The sequence below is a fragment of the Aotus nancymaae genome, unplaced genomic scaffold (genome assembly GCF_030222135.1).
Source record: "Aotus nancymaae isolate 86718 unplaced genomic scaffold, 86718_ANA_hifiasm-v0.15.2.pri h1tg000003l, whole genome shotgun sequence".
Taxonomy (NCBI): Eukaryota; Metazoa; Chordata; class Mammalia; order Primates; family Aotidae; genus Aotus; species Aotus nancymaae.
Genome location: NW_026988414.1, coordinates 3,201,446 through 3,220,740, shown reverse-complemented (window position 1 = coordinate 3,220,740; position 19,295 = coordinate 3,201,446). Strand labels below are relative to the sequence as shown.

General features: G+C 55.5%; 3 protein-coding genes and 1 long non-coding RNA gene across 8 annotated transcripts in view; 2 read left to right on the top strand and 2 right to left on the bottom strand.

The window, feature by feature from the left end:
* Positions 1-1,461: 1,461 nt before the first annotated feature.
* Positions 1,462-5,632, top strand: ENDOG (endonuclease G). Its single transcript, XM_064377325.1, has 3 exons — positions 1,462-2,169; positions 3,694-3,803; positions 4,950-5,632. The coding sequence occupies exons 1-3, from the start codon at positions 1,663-1,665 to the stop codon at positions 5,230-5,232; spliced, it is 900 nt and encodes a 299-aa protein (XP_064233395.1). The 5' UTR covers positions 1,462-1,662; the 3' UTR covers positions 5,233-5,632.
* On the bottom strand, positions 4,670-13,051 carry SPOUT1 (SPOUT domain containing methyltransferase 1). 3 transcript variants are annotated; one of them, XM_064377314.1, is made up of 12 exons: positions 12,986-13,051; positions 12,374-12,419; positions 11,992-12,117; positions 10,038-10,197; positions 9,554-9,643; positions 9,400-9,449; positions 9,038-9,168; positions 7,677-7,749; positions 7,463-7,561; positions 6,717-6,819; positions 6,393-6,540; positions 4,670-5,645 (listed from the first exon to the last, which is right to left on the bottom strand). In XM_064377314.1, the coding sequence occupies exons 1-12, from the start codon at positions 13,019-13,021 to the stop codon at positions 5,361-5,363; spliced, it is 1,347 nt and encodes a 448-aa protein (XP_064233384.1). In that variant the 5' UTR covers positions 13,022-13,051; the 3' UTR covers positions 4,670-5,360. The 3 variants fall into 3 exon arrangements, with proteins under 3 accessions (XP_064233384.1, XP_064233392.1, XP_064233386.1); XM_064377322.1 differs by having other exon boundaries at positions 4,672-5,454; XM_064377316.1 differs by lacking the exon at positions 4,670-5,645 and having other exon boundaries at positions 5,917-6,540.
* Positions 9,846-11,389, top strand: LOC135275405 (uncharacterized). The gene is made up of 2 exons (XR_010343014.1): positions 9,846-10,507; positions 10,604-11,389. It is a non-coding gene; the product is annotated as an uncharacterized LOC135275405 (long non-coding RNA).
* A 2,651-nt stretch (positions 13,052-15,702) lies between the features above and the next one.
* KYAT1 (kynurenine aminotransferase 1) overlaps positions 15,703-19,295 on the bottom strand; it is a 33,602-nt gene continuing 30,009 nt past the window's right edge. For all 3 annotated transcript variants that reach the window (XM_012458009.2, XM_012458010.2, XM_064377310.1), the window contains 7 exons: positions 18,955-19,075; positions 18,230-18,306; positions 18,013-18,102; positions 17,743-17,929; positions 17,585-17,664; positions 16,303-16,389; positions 15,703-16,206 (listed from right to left, as the gene is read on the bottom strand). In XM_012458009.2, coding sequence (XP_012313432.2) covers positions 16,147-16,206; positions 16,303-16,389; positions 17,585-17,664; positions 17,743-17,929; positions 18,013-18,102; positions 18,230-18,306; positions 18,955-19,075 — 702 coding nt within the window. In that variant the 3' untranslated portion in view covers positions 15,703-16,146. The remainder of the gene's footprint in view (positions 16,207-16,302; positions 16,390-17,584; positions 17,665-17,742; positions 17,930-18,012; positions 18,103-18,229; positions 18,307-18,954; positions 19,076-19,295) is intronic.

Here is a 19,295-nt window from a genome sequence, read left to right as displayed (position 1 = left end):
GTGGAGGTTGCAGTGAGCTGAGATTGCGCCATAGCTTTCCAACCTGGGCAACAAGAGTGAAACGCCGTCTCAAAAAAAAAAAAACAGCTTAGATCATCCCATTCTCTGTAGAAAAAGCATTTAACAAAATTCAACATCTTTTCATGATGAAAACTCAAAGTAGGTAAAGAAAGAATGTACTTCAACATATATGGTATATAACAATTACAGCTATATATGGCATGACCCCAGCTAACATACTCAAAGATGAGAAGTTTTTCCTCTAAGATCAGGAACAAGACAAGGATGCCCACTCTCTGCTTTCATTCCACATAGTACTGGAAGTACCAGCTAGACCAGTTAGGCAAGAGAAAGAAAAAGCATCCAGATAGGAAAGGAGGAAGTGAAATTGTCTCTGTTTGCCAACAACATGATCTTATGTTAGAAAAAACCTTAAACACCAAAACGCTTTTAGAATTAATTCAGTAAAGCGGCAAGATACAAAATCAACAAACACCAGCATTTCTGTATACTATCCAGCTATCTAAAAAATCAAGAAAAAAGGCAGAAATAAAAAACATGAATTCAGAAAAAAGACAAGAAATAGAAAAAAACTCATTCACAGTAAGTACCCCCCACCAAAAAAAAAGAGAAATTTAGGAAGAAATTTAATCAAGGAGGTAAAAGACCTGTACACTGAAAACTATAAAACACTGAAGAAAAAGAACATTCCTTGTTCATGGATTGGAAAAATTAATGTTAAAATGTACATACTACCCAATGTGATCTACGGATTCTATGTAATCCCTATTTTTATGGGGATTCCAATGTCATCTTACAGAGAAATAGAAAAAATTGCCCAGGCATGGTGGCTCACACCTGTAATCCCAGCACTTTGGGAAGCTGAGGCAGGTAGATCACTTGAGCTCAGAAATTTGAGACCAGCCTGGGCAACATGGCAAAATCTTGTCACTCCAAAAAAAGAAAAGAAAAAAAAAGTTGTGTGTGGTGACACGTGCTTGTAGTCCCAGCTCCAGGGAGGATGCTTTGAACCTGAGAGCCAGAAGTTGCAGTGAGCTGTGATTGCACCATTGCACCCCAGCCTGGGCAACAAGAGCGAAACTCCATCACAAAACAAAACAAAACCTTTGCCAATTTGGTAGAATTGCGGGGCTTATTTTATGGTGTCATGGAGGATAGCCTGGGGCTAGATATTTCTGGGGCCCTGTGCTTGCTCTACGAGCTAGGAGCTCCCTCTCCGGGCCGTGTAAAGGGTGAGACTAAGCAGTGACAATAAAAGCCCTCGACAGTGCTGGACCTTGTCGAGGTGCTTATTAAGCAGGAGGTCTTGCGCAGGCGCAGAGGAGGGGGCGCCCCCAGACAGGCAGGGCGCCTGCGAGGTGGGGGCGGAACCAGACCAGACGGTGGCCAATCGCGAGCTGAGCTGAGGGTGCCACGCCCCTCAGGCTGCATATTAAATATGCAGAGAAAGGGCGCCGGGGACACCCGCCTGGGGCCGGCTGCTCCTCTTTGGGTTCTGAGTCCCAAGTTCTTGGGAGCGTTTGTGAGTGGAAGGGAAGTCACTATCGCCCGCGGTCCTAGCAGCCCGGTCCCCGCAGTGGGTACCCCGGCGCGGCTCCTTTAAGAGCTCTTGGGTCGCCCACCGGAGGTCGCCCCCACGCCATGCGGGCGCTGCAGGCCGGCCTGACCCTGGCGCTGGGCGCGGGGCTGGGCGCTGCCGCCGAGAGCTGGCGGCGGCGGCGGGAGGACGCGCAGGCGGCGCCGGGGCTGCTGGGTCGGTTGCCCGTGCTGCCCGTGGCGGCGGCCGCTGACTTGCCCGCCGTGCCGGGGGGACCTGCGGGCCGCGGCCCGGGCGAGCTGGCCAAGTACGGGCTGCCGGGGCTGGCGCAGCTCAAGAGCCGCGAGTCGTACGTGCTGTGCTACGACCCGCGCACCCGCGGCGCGCTCTGGGTGGTGGAGCAGCTGCGGCCCGAGCGACTCCGCGGCGACGGCGACCGCCGCGCGTGCGACTTCCGCGAGGACGACTCGGTGCATGCGTACCACCGCGCCACCAACGCCGACTACCGCGGCAGCGGCTTCGACCGCGGCCACCTGGCCGCCGCCGCCAACCACCGCTGGAGCCAGAAGGCCATGGACGACACGTTCTACCTGAGCAACGTCGCGCCCCAGGTAGCGCCCCCGCGCTGGGCCGGTCGCGGAATGCGGGGCCTCGGCGTGTTCCTCTGCAGACGGGGCAGCTGCCCACGCGCCCTCGGCCGGGGCTCGCAGTCGCACTCCGTGGCGGGAGGGAGGAGCCCTGGGCTCCCGGCGGCTGCTCTGCAGGCCGACCGGGGCTTGAGCTCCAACTGCGAACCCTGGGCACCCCGGAACGTCGCTTTCCTCGTCTGAAAAATGGGGACTGTACCGTTCTTCACCTTCCTCCCGCGGTAGTGATGCGGCGCTGAGGCTCACAGAGGCAAAGTGACGGACAGTGTCACACAGCAGAAGGCAGGCAGTCTGGGTAGAACCGCAGCCCCCAACCTTTTTGGCCCCAGGGTCCGGTTTCGTGGAAGACAGTTTTTCCACGGCTTGGTGGGTCAGGGCAGGTTTCGGGATGATTCAAGTGCATTACATTTATCGTGCACTTTATTTCCGTTATGATTACACTGTAATATAGAGTGAAATATACAACTCACAGTAACGTAGAATCAGTGGGAGCCCTGAGCTTGTTTCCCTGCGACTAGACAGTCCTGTCTGGAGGTGATGGGCGACAATGACAGATCAGGCATTAGATTCTCAAAAGGAGCGCACAACCTCCTTGCATGCTCAGTTCACCATAGGGTTCCGGCTTCTTTGAGAATCTGTTGCCGCCACTGATCTGACAGGAGGCGGAGCTCAGGCTGCCATGCCAACGATGGGGCGTGGCTGTAAATACAGGTGAAGCTTCCGGTGCTCGTCTGCTGCTCACCTCCTGTGTGGCCCAGTTCTGGTACCAGTCTGTGGCCCAGGTGTTGGGGACTCCTGGCCTATAAAACCGTGGGCCTCCAGACATCGTCCTACACTGCCTGCCTTGGATCAGTTTCGAGGCAGACACCTGGCCCACCGTCAAGCTGTTAGTGCCAGGCACTGTGCACCCTGGGCCAGCCACCCTCTTGGCCTGTTCCCAGTAGAGCCTGGCACCAGAGGATGGAGGCTGCCGTGGGGCTCTGGGTGGAGCCCATAGGGCAGCAGCCTGTGACCCAGCCTCCTTCCAGAGCACAGCCCCCTACCCACTTTCCATTGTCCAAGGCTTGGAGAGCTCAAGATGGAGGCAGATTCGTAACATTCCCAGATAGGCTCTTCTGTGGCTCACACTGGGAAAAGGAAAGCGTTGGTGGTTGGGAGGGCTGGTCTTCCCATGAGCCCCGGGGTGGGGCTGAGGACAGGCCTCAGTCCTTCTCTCTGAAAGGTGGAGACATGCTCCTTCCTTCATTCAGCTCTTGGGAGCTTTGACACCTGGGCTGTGGGAGGGACAGGTGGTGGCTAGCACTCTGTCAGCCCTGCCCGGCTCCATGTGGCTTCAGGGAGTGACTTTCATTCCTTGCTCCTCAGTTTCCTCATGCTTGCCCCCGACTGGGCATCTCTGGGCACGTCCACCCGCTCAGGGCCGGGGCAGCCGTCTGATAGAGGAAGGGTCCCAGCCACAGTCCTGCTAAGCCCCACCTCTCCTCCCAGGTGCCCCACCTCAACCAGAATGCCTGGAACAACCTGGAGAAGTACAGCCGTAGCTTGACCCGCAGCTACCAGAACGTCTATGTCTGCACAGGGCCACTCTTCCTGCCCAGGTAAGGTGGAAACCAGGGGGCTGGGGGGTGGCAGGCCCTCCCACTCCAGGCCCCTACTGTCACTCACAGGGCCGGGCTTGCCCCAGGCTCTGGGTCGACACCTGTTCACTACTCATCTGGTGTCTTGGCGAGTCTGTCAGCTTCCCTGCCTTTGGTCCCCTCATTCCACTTCCACAGCCAAAGACCTTTTGGGTACCCTCCTACCATCTCTCCTCTGCCCATGGGCAGCAGCAGGCCCTGAATCTGCCCCGCTTCTCCCTGCTGTCACCTCTTGCCACACCTACCCAATCCTGTTCTGCTCATATGGAAACTCCTGCAGGTCCCCGGTGCACCAAGCTCTCCCACCTTCAGTCTCTGCTCTGCTTGGAGCACTTTCCTCCACCCTTCTCAGGAGTGTGAACTCAGATCTGCCTGACCCAGGGCCTCCACCCTTGCCTCCCAGGTGGAAGCGACTGAGCCCCTCTGGCCGTGCTCCGTGGCTTCTCTGGGCTGCGGAGGCAATAGGTCGGGGCTGAGCAGCTCGCTCTGGAATCCACAGGCTCGGAATGGAATCCAGGCCTCGTCACCTAGTCCCTTGGTGCTGTGGGCAAATGACCCGTGTCCTCCCCTGCAAAACAGGGCCAAAACCTGTGACCTCTTGGTTGATGTCACATGCTTCCCCAGGGCCTGGCCCATGGTAAGGGCTTAGCATGGGCTGGCCAAGGCAGTGGTTGGGGCACTGATCAAATTTCATTAGCAGGTGCCTCCTATGACCCGCAGCAAGGGAGGAGGGGAAGCCCTCGTCCGGTGTCACCGTCCTTGCCCACTTGGTGCTCACCTCCGTGGTGAGAGACGGACAGTCGTTAAGTGTCCCCCCAGATGAATGTGAATATTCAGAAGGCTCAATTCTTCTAGCAGCGTTTATTGTCGCCCACTCTGCCTGACCCAGTGTTGGGCATGAGGAAAACAGAGGGAAAGAGTTAGCCTCCACCCTGAAGACAGTTCCAGCCTAGAGCAGGAGCCAGGCAGGGCAAAGAAGTCTCACAGTGAGAGGGTGGTCCGCCAGGTTGATAGAAGTTAGAGGACAGATCAGGGAAGGCTTCCTGGAAGACGTGGCCTTGGGTTCAACCAGGCCTCCAGTCCACATGTGCCTGGGTCTGCCCACAGGACAGAGGCTGATGGGAAATCCTATGTGAAGTACCAGGTCATTGGCAAGAACCACGTGGCAGTGCCCACACACTTCTTCAAGGTACTGATCCTGGAGGCAGCAGGCGGGCAAATCGAGCTCCACTCCTATGTGATGCCCAACGCGCCTGTGGACGAGGCCATCCCCCTGGAGCGCTTCCTGGTGCCCATTGAGAGCATCGAGCGGGCCTCGGGGCTGCTGTTTGTGCCAAACATCCTGGCGCGGGCAGGCAGCCTCAAGGCCATCACAGCAGGCAGCAAGTGAGGGCAGAGCCCAGCGAGACTGTGGGTGTGTACGGGCCGGGGAACATTAAAGGTGGGGATTTTTGGAGCCAGTCTGTCTGCGTCTGTCCCAAGTGACCTGCAGAGCCTCTGTTTTCACTACTGCTTCACTCATGTCCTGGGCCCCTTAGAACGTTCAGGTGTGCCGGGCACCTGCCTGGGTGAGGCCAGGCTGCAGGGCAGCCAGGGAGATGAGGATGGCTTCCTGGAAGAGAAGTGTGGCAGTGGGCTGGGGCCTGGAGACCAGCGGGTGCCCCCGCTCCCAACCTGTCTGCAGAGGCTGGCTGCCCAAGACGCAGCCCACTGGGGCCCACCGTCCTTAGCAGGGCCTGGTGAGGTTGATACTGCACACCTGCCACCTGGAGAGCCACACAGCCTGCTCCTCAGTCTCCGCTTCTGTAAAATGGGGGTGAACGTAACAATGCCCACCTCCCAGGGCCAGGGGAGGTCAAGGAGATGGGCAGGAAGTTCTCAGCCCTCACACAGGTGTTGGAAGGGTGGGAGCCAAGTTCTTGCTGGGGCGTATGGCTGGCAGGCTCAGAGCACTTGGCCTGGGCAAGGCCTTAGGGATGGGTAGACAGGGCTGGCCACGCTGCGAGACTGATGGGAGTACCAGCCTCCCCAGCAGAGTGCCCATAGCACAGCATCCTATGCCTGACTCCAGGTTCCATAAGGCCCAGGGTGGGTAGAGCCGTTCCTGGGAAGCTCCAGCTGCACATAGCTTCCCCCGAGGGACAGATGCAAGTGAGACCCCAAGGGGAGTGTTGCTGTGTCCACCATGGTCACACACAAGGAAGGGGCAGAACCAGGACCCTGGAAGATCACCGAATGCACAGCTAAGGAAGCAGAGGCCGGAGCAGGGGTGGGCAGAGCCCCCTGGGTAACACATCCTGGGAGCCCAGGACGTGCGCTGGCACCCAGGGTTGACTCCTAGCTGTACCCCGCCTGACGCAGTGTTGGGTATAAGGTCATGTCCTGTCCCTGCCACAAGACTGCTGTGGTCAGAGGCTGAGAGGGGGTGAGAGGACCACCTCCAGACAAGCAGCCACGGGCAAGAGTGAGTGGAAGGGCAAGAGTGGCAACCCCTACTTGGAGCGATCCCGAGGCCCCGGCGGCTGGCGGTGGGGAGGCAGGCGGACTTACCTCCGTGCGGATGGTGCGGCTACCCTGGCCCGGACACGTGTTGACATACAGGTCGAAGAGGACACTGGGTTCAGCCACCTCCAGGTTGGGGTCAGCATCCACTCCAGCTTCCAGCCCCTGGAGGCCCCCGAACACCACAAGCGCATGCCTGGCACGTGCAAGAGGGGGTGGCTCGAGTGCTCATCGAGGCCCCACTGAGCACAGCGCCCAGCCTCAGCCCCTCGCCACCCCAGGCAGCAGGGGCCCATCTGGGCAGCTTCACCCACCATGCAGGTTCCTGGCCACATTCCTCCTGGTCTGGCCCCGGCCCCAGGAGGTACCCACCTGAAGTTGGGAAGCTGGGCAGAGGCCACATCCGAGCCGCGCTCTGAAGTCCCGATGGTCAGGTCATACCCGTCTTGGAAGGGGGCCTCGGCAAACACAGCACCTGGGGATGGGGCCAGCTCAGTGCGGGTCCTGCTCCCCACAAGCCACAACTTGGGGCATGTGTGTGTACTGAAGCAGGGGTGTGTGTGTTGGGGGGTGCATGTAGAGCTGTTCCTGGGAAGTCAAGGACTGAGCAGGACGGAGACCAAGCCTGTGCCTGGCTGGGGAACAGAGCAGAGACTGGACAGGAAGGTCTGTTCTAGCCAGTCTCTCTGCCCTGTGCTCTTCCCTCATGCCCTGCCTGAAATACTCCCTCTGTAATCCTTAGTGGGTAGAGTTGCCGGGTGGGGGTGATGACCGCAGAGGTGGGATTGGGCACCAGAGGCCTAAACCCAACCTCAGCTGTCACCCGGGCTGGAGACAATAGCACGAAGTGGACCTCTGACATTTCTGGCCCTTTTGTCCCCCTTGCCAACCCCACAGAAACATTAATCAGTGATGATACTTTTGCTCAGTAGTCTTTTACAGCGTTCCAGGCAGTGCATCCAGGGAGAACGAGACCCAGAGAAGGAAAATCACTTGCCCAGGGACACATAGCACATTGACAGGACAAGAACCTTGGTCTGACACTTGGGTCAGGCAAGGCTCCCGGCCACCTCCCAGAGGGATGGATGGATATTCAGAGAAGGAAGCTCTGTCCTTACTGAGGCAGGAGGCCAGACGGACGGTGTAGCCCCAGTAGAGACCAGCTTTGGTGCGAGGGTCCTGCGATGATACCACCTTGCCACGGTAGGTCTTGCATTCTGGAGGGGTAACAGAGTCTGTAAGACGGGATGAGGGGACAGGGAATGGAAGGAGGTGGCTCTGAGCCCTGGAGCTGGTCAGGCCAACCCAGGGGCTGGGGAACCTTCCAGATACCTGGCAGCTGCTGCTGGTTCAGTCGCACGGTCACCCGAAGCCCGGGCTCCAGGTTCTTATCGATCTTCACCTCCTGGGGAGAAGCCAGAAGAAATCAGTGCCATTCCCCTCAAGATCAGCAGGGGTCATGGCTCTTTCAGATGCTGCCGGAGGGGTGCCGGGCGCGGTGGCTCACGCCTGTAATCCCAGCACTTTGGGGGGCCAAGGCGGGTGGATCACGAGGTCAAGAGATCGAGACCATCCTGGTCAACAAGGTGAAACCCCGTCTCTACTAAAAATACAAAAAATTAGTTGGGCATGGTGGCACACGCCTGTAGTCCCAGCTACTCGGGAGGCTGAGGCAGGAGAATTGCCTGAACCCAGGAGGCGGAGGTTGCGGTGAGCCGAGATCGCGCCATTGCACTCCAGCCTGGGTAACAAGAGCGAAACTCCGTCTCAAAAACAAAAAACAAAAAACAAACAAACAAAAAAAACAGATGCTGCGAGGGGAGTCCTAGGGCTGGCAAGGGGTCCGGGGGTCCAGGTCAACCTGGCACCCTCCACCCCTGGCACTGGGGGGACCTGCTCACAAGAAACTATTTATGCAAAACACAGGCCACTGGCCAAACATGCACGTTTGGGGCACTCATGGCACAGCATAGAAGTAGATGAAACCCAGTTTTCTACATTTTGATAGCTCTGCCACTTTATTTTTTGAGACGCAGTCTTGCTGTCACCTAGGGTGGTGTGCAGTGGCATGGTCTCGTCTCACTGCCCCCTCTGTCTCCCGGGTTCAAGTGAATCTCCTGCCTCAGTTTCCTGAGTAGCTGGGATTACAGGCACGCCACCACACCTGGCTAATTTTTGTACTTTTAGTAGAGACAGAGTTTCACCATGTTGGCCAGGCTGGTCTTGAACTTCTGACCTCAAGTGATCCGCCTGCCTCAGCCTCCCAAAGTGCTGGGATTACAGGGGTGAGCCACCGCGCCCGGCTTGTGCTTTCTGACAGGAGGGGGCCCCATACACATGCACGTTTCTGTCTCTGACTTGAGGAGACTTGAGGGTAACGAGGCGGCAGATGAATGCCCCCGTCCCAGCTTGACTCCGCGCCACACAGGAGCAGCTCCAGGGTGACTTTCAACTTGTTTCTGCAGGGTTTTGTTTGGACCATGAGGACTGTCTTCTGTTCATTTGCTTTTTAAGCAACAGTGAATTCATTCCTGGGTTTATCTATTGAGCCCCATTTTGCCAATTCTCTGGCCCAAATTTGCATGAGTGAGGGATTTCAGGCAGGTCCAGGGCTCCCCCAACATCCCCCTGCTTGCCCTCCACTGCCAGGATGTGTCCTGGAGGTGTGTCCCAGCCCACCTTTTTGTTCCTACCTTTTTCATGCCACAGTTAACAAAGGAGCCGTGGCCTGGCCTGGTGGGCCGATCCACCACGACGCCCTCTCTGAACTCGGATTCCTCATCCTGACGCATGTGGTGGGGGCTGTCCAAGGGGTTCAGGAGCCCTGTGGAGGCAGGGCCGGGAGGAGTCTGGGAAGTGCTGGGCACACAGGGTGCAGTGGGGACCCTGGAGCAGAGGCCCAGCTCTGCCACAGACCTGCAGCTTGGCATCAGGCACAGGTCTTGCTCTCCTGGGCCTGCTTTCCCAACTGGATAGTGCGGGGTAGGACTGGGTGGTCTCTCAGTGTCTGTGGCACCATCCAGGGGAAATGGGGGGTGGGCCCACACAGCCTTACCTGCAAACTGTAGATCCTGGTGCTTGGGGAAGAACGCCTTCCTCAGGTACCTGAGAAAGAATGCTGACCTAGGGATGTTCCCAGGGGAAGCTGCCTCCTACCTGGCCTCCACTTTGACACAGCCCTCCCTCCTGCTCTGGGGGAACACCCTTACTGTGGACACTCCAGGTACTGCAGGATCCGGGCCAACTGCACGCACGCCTGCCCCTTCTTGCCAACTCCGGTGAATTGCCCCTCCACAGTCCTGGAGAGAGAGTTGGGGGCTCAGGATCCAGCTGTGGCCCCTTCAAGAGCTCCTCCCTACAAGTGCACGCCTATAATCGCAGCTTCTCAGGAGGCTGAGTTGGGAGGATCACCTGAGCCCAGGAAGTAGGGGCTGCAGTGAGCCATGACTGTGCCACTGCACTCCAGCCCGGGTGACAGCTGAGGTTGGGTTTAGGCCTCTGGCTCCCAATCCCACCTCTGCAGTCATCACCCTCACCCGGCAACTCTACCCACTAAGGATACAGAGGGAGTAATTCAGGCAGGGCATGAGGGAAGAGCTAGGCATGTGGACAGGGGGCAGGGTGACGCCTTGGCCCATCCCGGCAGCCCCTCCGTCTCCCCGAGCCCTGGCACCCTGTGGGATGGCCCCTCACTTGGCATCCTGGCCCTCCTCATCAAACACCACGATCTCATCCACACAGAAGATGGCGCAGGCTCTGGCAATCTGACCGGCCAGGTAGGTGCGAAGCTCTGGCGACTGGGCATTGTCCAGGATGGAGCCCGGCAGGGCTATGCTTAAGGTGTAGGGCCGCCCTGAAGGAAGGGGTGTTCCCAGTCAGCCTGAGAGGCAAGGGCCCCCTACCCTCCTCTCCCTTCCTTTGTCCCAATGCCCAAGGTTAGAGAATTTCCCAAATGGGAGGAATTTTGAGGTGAGCAAAATAGATCCACTTCCCCTCTCTGGGCCTCGGTCTCCCAGGAGGAAAACGATGCAGCAATCTCCGAGGCTCCTTTGAGCAGGGCAGACCACTGGGTGAGGCTGTGGAGTGGGCAGCAGCAGTGGCCTAAGTTCATATCCTGTCCCCCTACCTACCTCGGTTCTCCAGCTATCAAATGGGGATCAAATGTAAGCTGGCATCTAATAAGCCTTTTGTGTGTACACATTAACCCAATGGCCATTAACTTCATCCCATGAGGACACTGCCATTATCCCCATTTACAGGCGAGGAACCTTCAGCCCCAGGAAATCAAACACATGGCCCAAGGTATCACAAAAGGTGGCTCACTCCTATAATCTCAGCACTTTAGGAGGCCGAGGCAGGCGGATCACCTGAGGTCAGGAGTTCAAGACCAGCCTGGCCAAAATGGCGAAATGTCATCTGTACTAAAAATACAAAAACTAGCAGAGCATGGTGGCACATGCCTATAATCCCAGCTACTTGGGAGGCTGAGGCAAGAGAATCGCTTAAACCCGGGAGGTGGAAGTTGCAGTGAGCTGCAATTCTGCCATTGCACTCCAGCCTGGGCAAGAGAGTAAGACTATGTCTAAAAAAAAAAAAAAAATAGGCCAGGCACAGTGGCTTACCTGAGGTCAGGAGTTCAAGACCAGCCTGACCAACATGGTGAAACCCTGTCTCCACTAAATACAAAAAATTAGCCAGGCATGGTGGCACATGCCTGTAGTCCCAGCTACCTGGGAGGCTGAAGTAGGAGAATAGCTTTAACTTGGGAGGCCAAGGTTGCAGTGAGCTGAGATTGTGTCATTGCACTCCAGCTTGGACAACAAGAGTAAAACTCTGTCTTCAAAAAAAAAAAAAAAAAGGGGGGGAGGAAGCACTTAGATAACATGGTTTCACTGTTGATGGTTTCACTGTTGTAACATTGTATCTACTCTGCTACACAAGGATAAGTAGATATAACTGAATGAACTTGCTACAATGTTTGCCGGGATTGTTCCTTTCTTTGTAGTTTTCTGTTATTCTTGTGAAATCAAAATAATTAAATGAAAGTAAAGCACACAGAAAATGGTCAATAAAAAAAATCATGAAGATCATGAACTTCTAGAGGTCTAAGTTAAGAGATACTATGCTTGGGCTGGGCTTGGTGGCTCACACCTATAATCCTGGCACTTTGGGAGGCTGAGGTGAATGGATCACCTGAGGTCAGAAATTCGAGACCAGCCTGGCCAACATGGTGCAACCATGTATCTACTAATAATACGAAAATTAGCCAGGTGTGGTGGCACACTCCTGTAATCCCAAGTACTTGGGAGGCCGAGGGAAGAAAATTGCTTGAACTTGGGCAGTGGAGGTTGCAGTGAGCAGAAATGGTGCCACTGCACTCCAATCTGGGTGACAGAGCAAGACTCTGTCTCAAAAAAAAATAGAGAGAGAGATGAGGCTTACATTCCATAGGCTGGAAATTTACCTAAGCAGTAAGTCAGAACTCAGCTAGTTGGCTCCCTCCCTTCTCTGGGCCCCAGTTTCTCCATCAGGACATGTTTGGACCTACTGGTCTGTAAGGGCCCTTCCAGATATGACGCCTCTGCTCTGCCTGCAGGACATCTACTGTGGGCCACAACTTGTGGCCCTCCCTAAGGCCCCAGCTCACCGCGGTCCTCCTTCTCTGCCGCTGCTTCCTCCTCTTCCTGGCGCTTTGCCTGCTCCTCCTGTGCCCGCTGCCGCTCCAGTTTTTTCGTCAGCTTGAGATCCTTCCATTTCTTTTTCTCCTCTTTCTCTAGATAAGAGAACATCCCGATTGGCGGAGGAGATAGTTCCCACTCATTGAGTCAGCCTGGACTCTGCAGGGCTGCTGGGTGAGCAGCCAGAGGGCAGCAAGGGGGCCTCCCCAGGGCTCCTGGCCCCTGCATCCCAACTTTGGGTGCTGTAGGACCCAGAGGGGACACGGTTGGTGTCTTTCTCCAAGGTTTGACTGAGCACTGCTGAGTGGTCTATGGGAAGGGTGGGCGCAGATACTCCCCACCCTTACTTACTCTGTTGCTTCCATTTTCGCCACTCAATCCTTTGGCCGTGTTCACCCTGGAGAAGGAGTGGGAGGAGGACTGAGTGTGAGGCTGGTCACACCTGGAGGGGGTCCGCTTGCTCCTCAACAGCCAGCCCCTCCACAAGGGGCGACAAGGAAGCCAAGGAACCTCTGCAAACTGCTGCCCCAGAAAGTGGCAGGAGGGCAGGGGCCCGCTGTTTCGCCAATGCCTGGAACCCGGCCTGGCACACAGAAAGCACTCAAGAAACTGTCGAATGAGTTCCCACAGAAGAGAAAACTGAGGCTCAGGGGACAGGACTGCCCACAGTCGCCCTGGAAGTGAGAAGACATAGCCACGAAAGGGCTCTGGATTCAAGATTGCGAGCTGAGTCCCGCCTCCGTAATCCAGCGGGGGCCAGGAAGCCCTCGGGGGCTCCGGAGAGGACACCGGCGCTGTTCCCATCCCGCAGCGGCTCACGCGGCACCTTCAGGGCTTCCGGCCTGGGATCAGCGGGAAGCAGGAAGCAGAAGGCGCGGCCCGGCCCCGGCGCAGGCCCCCACGCCGCTGGTTGTCACGTCTCCACCCTGTTGCCCTGCGCGGAGTCCTGCTGTCCGAACTTACCGGGCCGCACGGGCGCTTTCTCCCGCGCTCCGCCATGTTCCGCACAGACCGTCGGCCACGCCACTGCCAATGAGACTCGCCTCTTCCGGCCACACCTCCATCAAGCTGTCCAATCGGAGAACCAATGCTCGCGGGGGCGTGGCCTGGGCGCCTGGCGGCTCCAGGAGCGTGTAGGCTGGTAGGGGTTGGGCGGAGTAGGTGCCCAAATGGTTGGCATTGCGGTTACTATCCTGAACCTTGGATGGCTCAGAGCCCTCCTCTGAGTTCGGACAATTACAGCACTCAGACCTCTGCGTAGTTTGTTTTTAAAATTACTTTTTTGAAACAGGGTCTTGATATGTTGCCGAGGCCGGTTCCACAGGCGTGCACCACCACGCCTGGCTTCCGTAAGGCTTTATACATGGGGACCCTCGGGCCTTGAACTGCAGTGTGATTCAGAGCTGAAAATGAGATAATTTAATCCAGGTTTCTTATAGATTGTTTATGTACAGTTTTTTTTTTGTTTGTTTGAGACAGAGTCTCACTCCATCGCCCAGGCTGGAGTGTAATGGCGCGATCTCAGCTTACTGCAATCTTCGTCTCCTGGGTTCAAGCAATTCTCCTGCCTCAGGCTCCCAAGTAGCTGGGATTACAGGCGCGCACCACCATGCTCAGCTAATTTGTGTGTATTTTTTTAGTAGAGACGGGGTTTCTCCATGTTGGCCAGCCTAGTGGGGCTGGTCTCGAACTCCTGGGTTCAAGCAATCCCCCAACTTGGCTTCCCAAAGTGCTGAGCTTACAGAAGTGAGCCATTAATGACTTTTTTTTTTTTTTTAGAGGGAGTCTTGCCCTGTTGCCCATGCTGGAGTGCAGTGGTGCAATGTTGGCTCACTGCAATCTCAGCCTCCCAGGTTCAAGCAATTCTAGTGCCTCAGCCTCCCAAGTAGTAGCTGAGATTACAGGTGTGTGCCACCATGCCTGGCTAATTTTTGTATTTTTAGTAGAGATGGGGCCAGGCTAGTCTCTAACTCCTGCTATGTTGGCCAGGCTGGTCTCCAACTTCTGGCCTCAGGAGAGCCTCCTGCCCCAGCCTCCTAAAGCACTGAGATTACAGGCATGAGCCACCAGGCCTGGCCCAACTTAGATCTTATACTAAATTTGTTGTGATTTTTTTGACAGGTTTATTTTGTAAGCATGACTAAGACATTGGTGATGAGAGAAAAAAAAATGCAAAAAACCCCCCAAAACAACAACAAGAAAAAGATATGGACCACGTAATTGTGCTCAAAGTCTAGTCCTTCACCCCCCCACTCCCCCTCCCCCTGGAGCCAGAGATGAACGGGGTGATGGGCTAAAATTTCCGACCCTGTAAGTGCACAGTGCAGAGCGGTTCCATGTGACCAAGAAGACATGCCTATCATCCAAAGACTCCAACGATTTGAGGAATTTTTTTTTTTTTTGAGACGGAGTCTTGCTCTGTCTCGTAGGCTGGAGTGCAATGGTGCGATGTTGGCTCACTGCAACCTCTGCCTCCCAGGTTCAACAGATTTTCCTGCCTCAGCCTCCTGAGTATCTGGGATTACAGGTGTGTACCACCACTCCCAGCTAATTTTTTTGTATTTTTAGTAGAGATGAGGTTTCACCATATTGGCCAGGATGGTCTTGAATTCCTGACCTTGTGATCTGCCTGCCTTGGCCTCCCAAAGTGTTGGGATTACAGGTGTGAGCCACCGTGACCAGCCAAGGAATTCTTTACTAAGGGCAAAGACCAAATGTGTATTTTATTATATGATATATTCCTATCAGTTAAACATATGATATGAGCCAAACCCACGTGCTTGCTGCACAATGCAACTTCAAGGTAAGGCCTCTAATACCACCTTCCCAAGGAATTCAGGAGCTACCACTGCTATCCAGTGAGAGACACACTGGGCCAGCTAGAAGGCCTGGGCACGTCACTTCACCTTACCTTCAGAATGTTTTCCTCACTTGTGAACTAGAGATAACTCAGGTCTCAGTCTCAGAGGATTAAGATGATGGGCATCCTGGCAGATAGGGCTTGCACAATCAACATTCATTCCTCCTCCTCCTGCGAATTATATAAGTCCCTGGTCCTCCTGGCCCTCACTGTGCTATTCTCTCACCCCTGTGGGAATGTCCATGTCTTCCTTGTCACAAGCCCCAATCCCCTCCAACACACACATGACACCCCTACCCCAGCCACCACACCCAGCACCAGTAACTGCTACCATCAGATTAATATCAGACGCCAAGTTTGGTGGTTCATGCTTGTAATCCCGGCACATTGGAAGACCAAGGCAGGCAGATGACCTCAGATCAGGAGTTTGATACCTGCCTGTCCAACATGGCGAAACCCCATCTCCAAAAAAACACAAAAATTAGCTGGGCATGGTGGCAAGTGCTTGTAGTCCCAGCTACTCAGGAGGCTGAGACAGGAGAATGGCTTGAATCTGGGAGGTAGATGTTGCAGTGAGCCGAGCGTGCGCCACTGCATTCCAGCCTGGGTGACAGAGCGAGACTTGGTCTCAAAAAAAAGATTAATAGTGAGGAATTAATTTGGGGGTCTTGGGTTCTAGGCCTGGTTGTGCCACTAACTATGTGACTACAGAAACCATTTGTACAAAGTTGGGGGGTGTCTGAGGTTTTCCTGGGCATTTTTATCAAGTTACATCAGCCATCGGCACGAATGTGAAGCAGAGAGAAGCCATCAGTAAGGATTCGAATAACTTAAACATTTTATTATGGATGAAAAGGAGGACTGAAGCCTAAAGGCAACTTCCAAGGCCGAGATGAGCCAGGAAAGGTGAGGTTGTGCCTGAGCGTTAGCAGGGCTGCAATGTGATCAGTACATTGTGGGACTCTGCCCTCCGGACTCAGCCAAGCCTGGAGAGACCAGAAGCAACCCAAGACCCTACAAACCCACCTATGGAGGCGCAGGGAGAGGCCCAGGTCAGGCCGACCCTCACCTCTCAGACAGGAGGCACTTGGTTCTCTACGATGAAGACAGGCGGCTCCCGCCCAGAACATTCTGTGTCATAAAGAGGTTTCCCAATACTGTCTTCCCCGACCTGGACATGGCTGAAATAGGGACAAAGACAGACACCCAAAGAGCATCTCTGTGGAGATGTGGGGATGTCAGGGCCAAGGGCGTGACTTCAGGGCTAGAGCTCCGCCTTCCACTTCCGCAGTTTCTCATCCATGGCCTGGAGCGTGGCTTCGTCCTGCACCAACACAGAATGGTCCGACCCTCTCCCCATGCTCCCAGGGGGCCTTGGGAAGCTCTGTGAGGTCTCTCCTCCCCTAGTCCCGCCCTTTACCTTCACAAAACAGAAGCGGATATAGTGGTCAAAGTGCTTCTTATGTGGCACACTACAGAAGATGGAGACAGGGATGGCCACCAAGCCCTGGGGAGGAGGAAGGACATGTCTCAACACGGCCTCATGGCCAAGCAGGCCTCAGCTCCGGTAGGACGGAGAGGTTCCCACGACCAACTGGGGAACGAGAGTTGGCTGCAACCCAGCACCGAGTGCTGCATCAAAGTCAGAGGCAAAGGGCCGGACGTGGTGGTCTGTAATCCTAGCACTTTGGGAGGCCAAGACAGGTAGATCACCTGAGGTCAGGAGTTTGAGCAGCCTGGCCAACATGGGGAAACCCCGTCTCTACTAAAAATACAAAAAGTAGCTGGGCGTTATGGTGTATGTCTGTAATCCCAGCTACTTGGGAGGCTGAGCAGGAGAATCGCTTGAACCTGGAGGGGCGGAGGTTGCAGTAAGCTGAGATCAGGCCATTTCACTTCAGCCTGGGCAAAAGAGCAAAACTCCGTCTCAAAGACAAAAAACAGAAAACAAAAAACCCCCACAGAGTCAGGGGAAAAGAATCCCAGAGTGTCATTCCAAGTCCCTCACTGGGTATAGAAGGCAGATGGAAGCTGAGAGGGAGGATCAAAAGAGCAGGTCAGGGCAGAGCCAGAGAAGAACTAAGCCTTACAGTCATAGATGGAACCTGGATGGACCTGAGTTCATGGGCCAGCTCCTCACCGTACACATGGAAAGATGGAGACCCAATGAGACAGGAAATCCTGCCAGCCCACACCCCATCTCTGGGCAAGTTAGAAACAGGTTCCTCCGGCTGGGCATGGTGGCTCACGCCTGTAATCTCAGCACTTTGGGAGGCCAAGGGGAGCTTGGATCACCTGAGGTCAGGAGTTTGAGACCAGCCTGACCAACATGGTGAAAGCCTGTCTCTACTAAAAATACAAAAATTAGCCAGGTGTGGTGATGCATGCCTGTAATCCCTGCTACTTGGGGGGTTAAGGAAGGATAATCGCTTGAACCCTGGAGGCGAAGGTTGTAGTGAGCCAAGATCGCATCACTGCACTCTAGCCTAGGCAACAGAGTGAGACTCTGTCTCAAGGAAAAAAAAAAAAATACAAAGAGAAAGAAACAGGCTCCTTATTGTTTGAAGTGGATGCAACTCTGCTCCAGGGTTCATAGCAGAGGCTGGACTAGGATCTGGCCCAGGAGCCTCTTGGCTGGGCACCCTTGGGCAGCAGACAACCTGTGAAACCATACATGGCAGCCCAGCAGTGGCCCAGCCCACCTTGCTCTTGATCATCCACTTGATGAAGCGGCTGTCATAGGGCTCATCCACAGCTCCAGGCAGGTCAGGCATCTTCCTCTCTGGGAGACAGAGGCCACACTGAGCCCCCTGCAGCCTCCAGCCCCTGCACCCTGCCCAGACTGGCCAGTCTCACTCACTGAAGTCTGAGATGTCTGTGATGAGGAAGTAGCCGCCCTGGGGGATGACAGGCTTCAGGCCCACCGACTGTAGGCTGCGGATCATGTGGTCACGGCAGCGCCGCATGGCCTGCGGTAACTGCACGAAGTAGCTGCTGGGCTGGCCGAAGAGCAGCTGCTCCCGCTCAAAGCTCTCGGCTACTGCGGCCTAGGCACGGCAGACATGCAGCTAGATCAGCTGTTTCCTGATGCGGGGGCCGGCCCCCCCTACCCCGCCATGAGGTCTCCTACCTGGCTCTGTGTGGGGCAGTGGAAGACAGAGTTCTGGTGCACAGTCTGCAGGTGCTTCATGATATGATCTGGACCCAGGACCCAGCCCACCTGCAGCAGGAACACCGGTAGGGGTGAGGACCTTCCAGGCCCGGCTTCAGCCTTCCTCACTCCTAGGACCACCTCACCTGCCAGGGATCTTGCAGAGGGCAGTGACCTCCCACCCTCAGCAACTCACCTTCCAGCCAGTGGCGCTAAAGGTCTTGCCGGCGCTGCCAATGGTCAGGGTCCGTTCCCACATGCCAGGGAGGCTGGCTGCCCAAGGCCAAACAGAGCAGCTGCTGAGATGGGGGTGAGGGGGGAAGGGGAGGGTGGTGGCTGGGGCCCCAGGGGACACACATAGGCTCTTGACATCCTGGATTCCTCTACACACTAAGCTTTTTGAAGGATTTCTTTCTTTCTTTCTTTCTTTCTTTTTTTGAGCAGAGTCTCACTCTGTTGCCCAGGCAGGAGTGCAATGGCGCCATCTTGGCTCACTGCAACCTCTGCCTCCTGGGTTCAAGTGATCCTCCTACCTCAGCTTCCCAAGTAGCTGGGACTACAGGCACGCGCCACCATGCCCAGCTAATTTTTGCATTTTTAATAGAGACAGCATTTCGCCCTGTTGGTCAGGCTGGTGTTGAACTCCTGACCTCAAGTGATCTGCTGGCTTCAGCCTCCGAGAGTGCTGGGATTATAGGCATGAGCCACTGCACCTTGCCTAGGATTTCTTGATCTCATCCTTTCCACAACCAAGGAGGCAGACGCTACTGTGATCCTGTGTACTCTGGGAGGCAAAGGTCACAGGATCTGCAGGGCTCCAGAACGCTGGGTTCTAACTACCAGGCCTGTACTGACTCTCAAGTGAGGTCAAGTCCCTGCCACCAACGTGCAGGGAAGGGGCTCCGGGCGGGCTCGGCTCACCAATGCTGATGTGCTGGTGCCCATCGTAGACCAGCCACTGGTAGACTTCATCAGTGATGCACACCACGTCGTGCTGCTGGCACAGGCTGGCCACCAGCTCCAGCTCTTCCCTGGAGAACACCTGCAGAGGCCCAAGGAGAGCACAGACCTGCAGCTGAGACCATCCCCAAACACAGAGGCCTACTCAGAGAGGTTAAAGAATACAGCTACAGCCAGGCGCGGTGGCTCATGCCTGTAATACCAACACTTTGGGAGGCTGAGGTGGGTGGACCATTTGAGGTCAGGAGCTTGAGACCAGCCTGGCCAACATGGTGAAACCCTGTCTCTACTAAAAATACAAA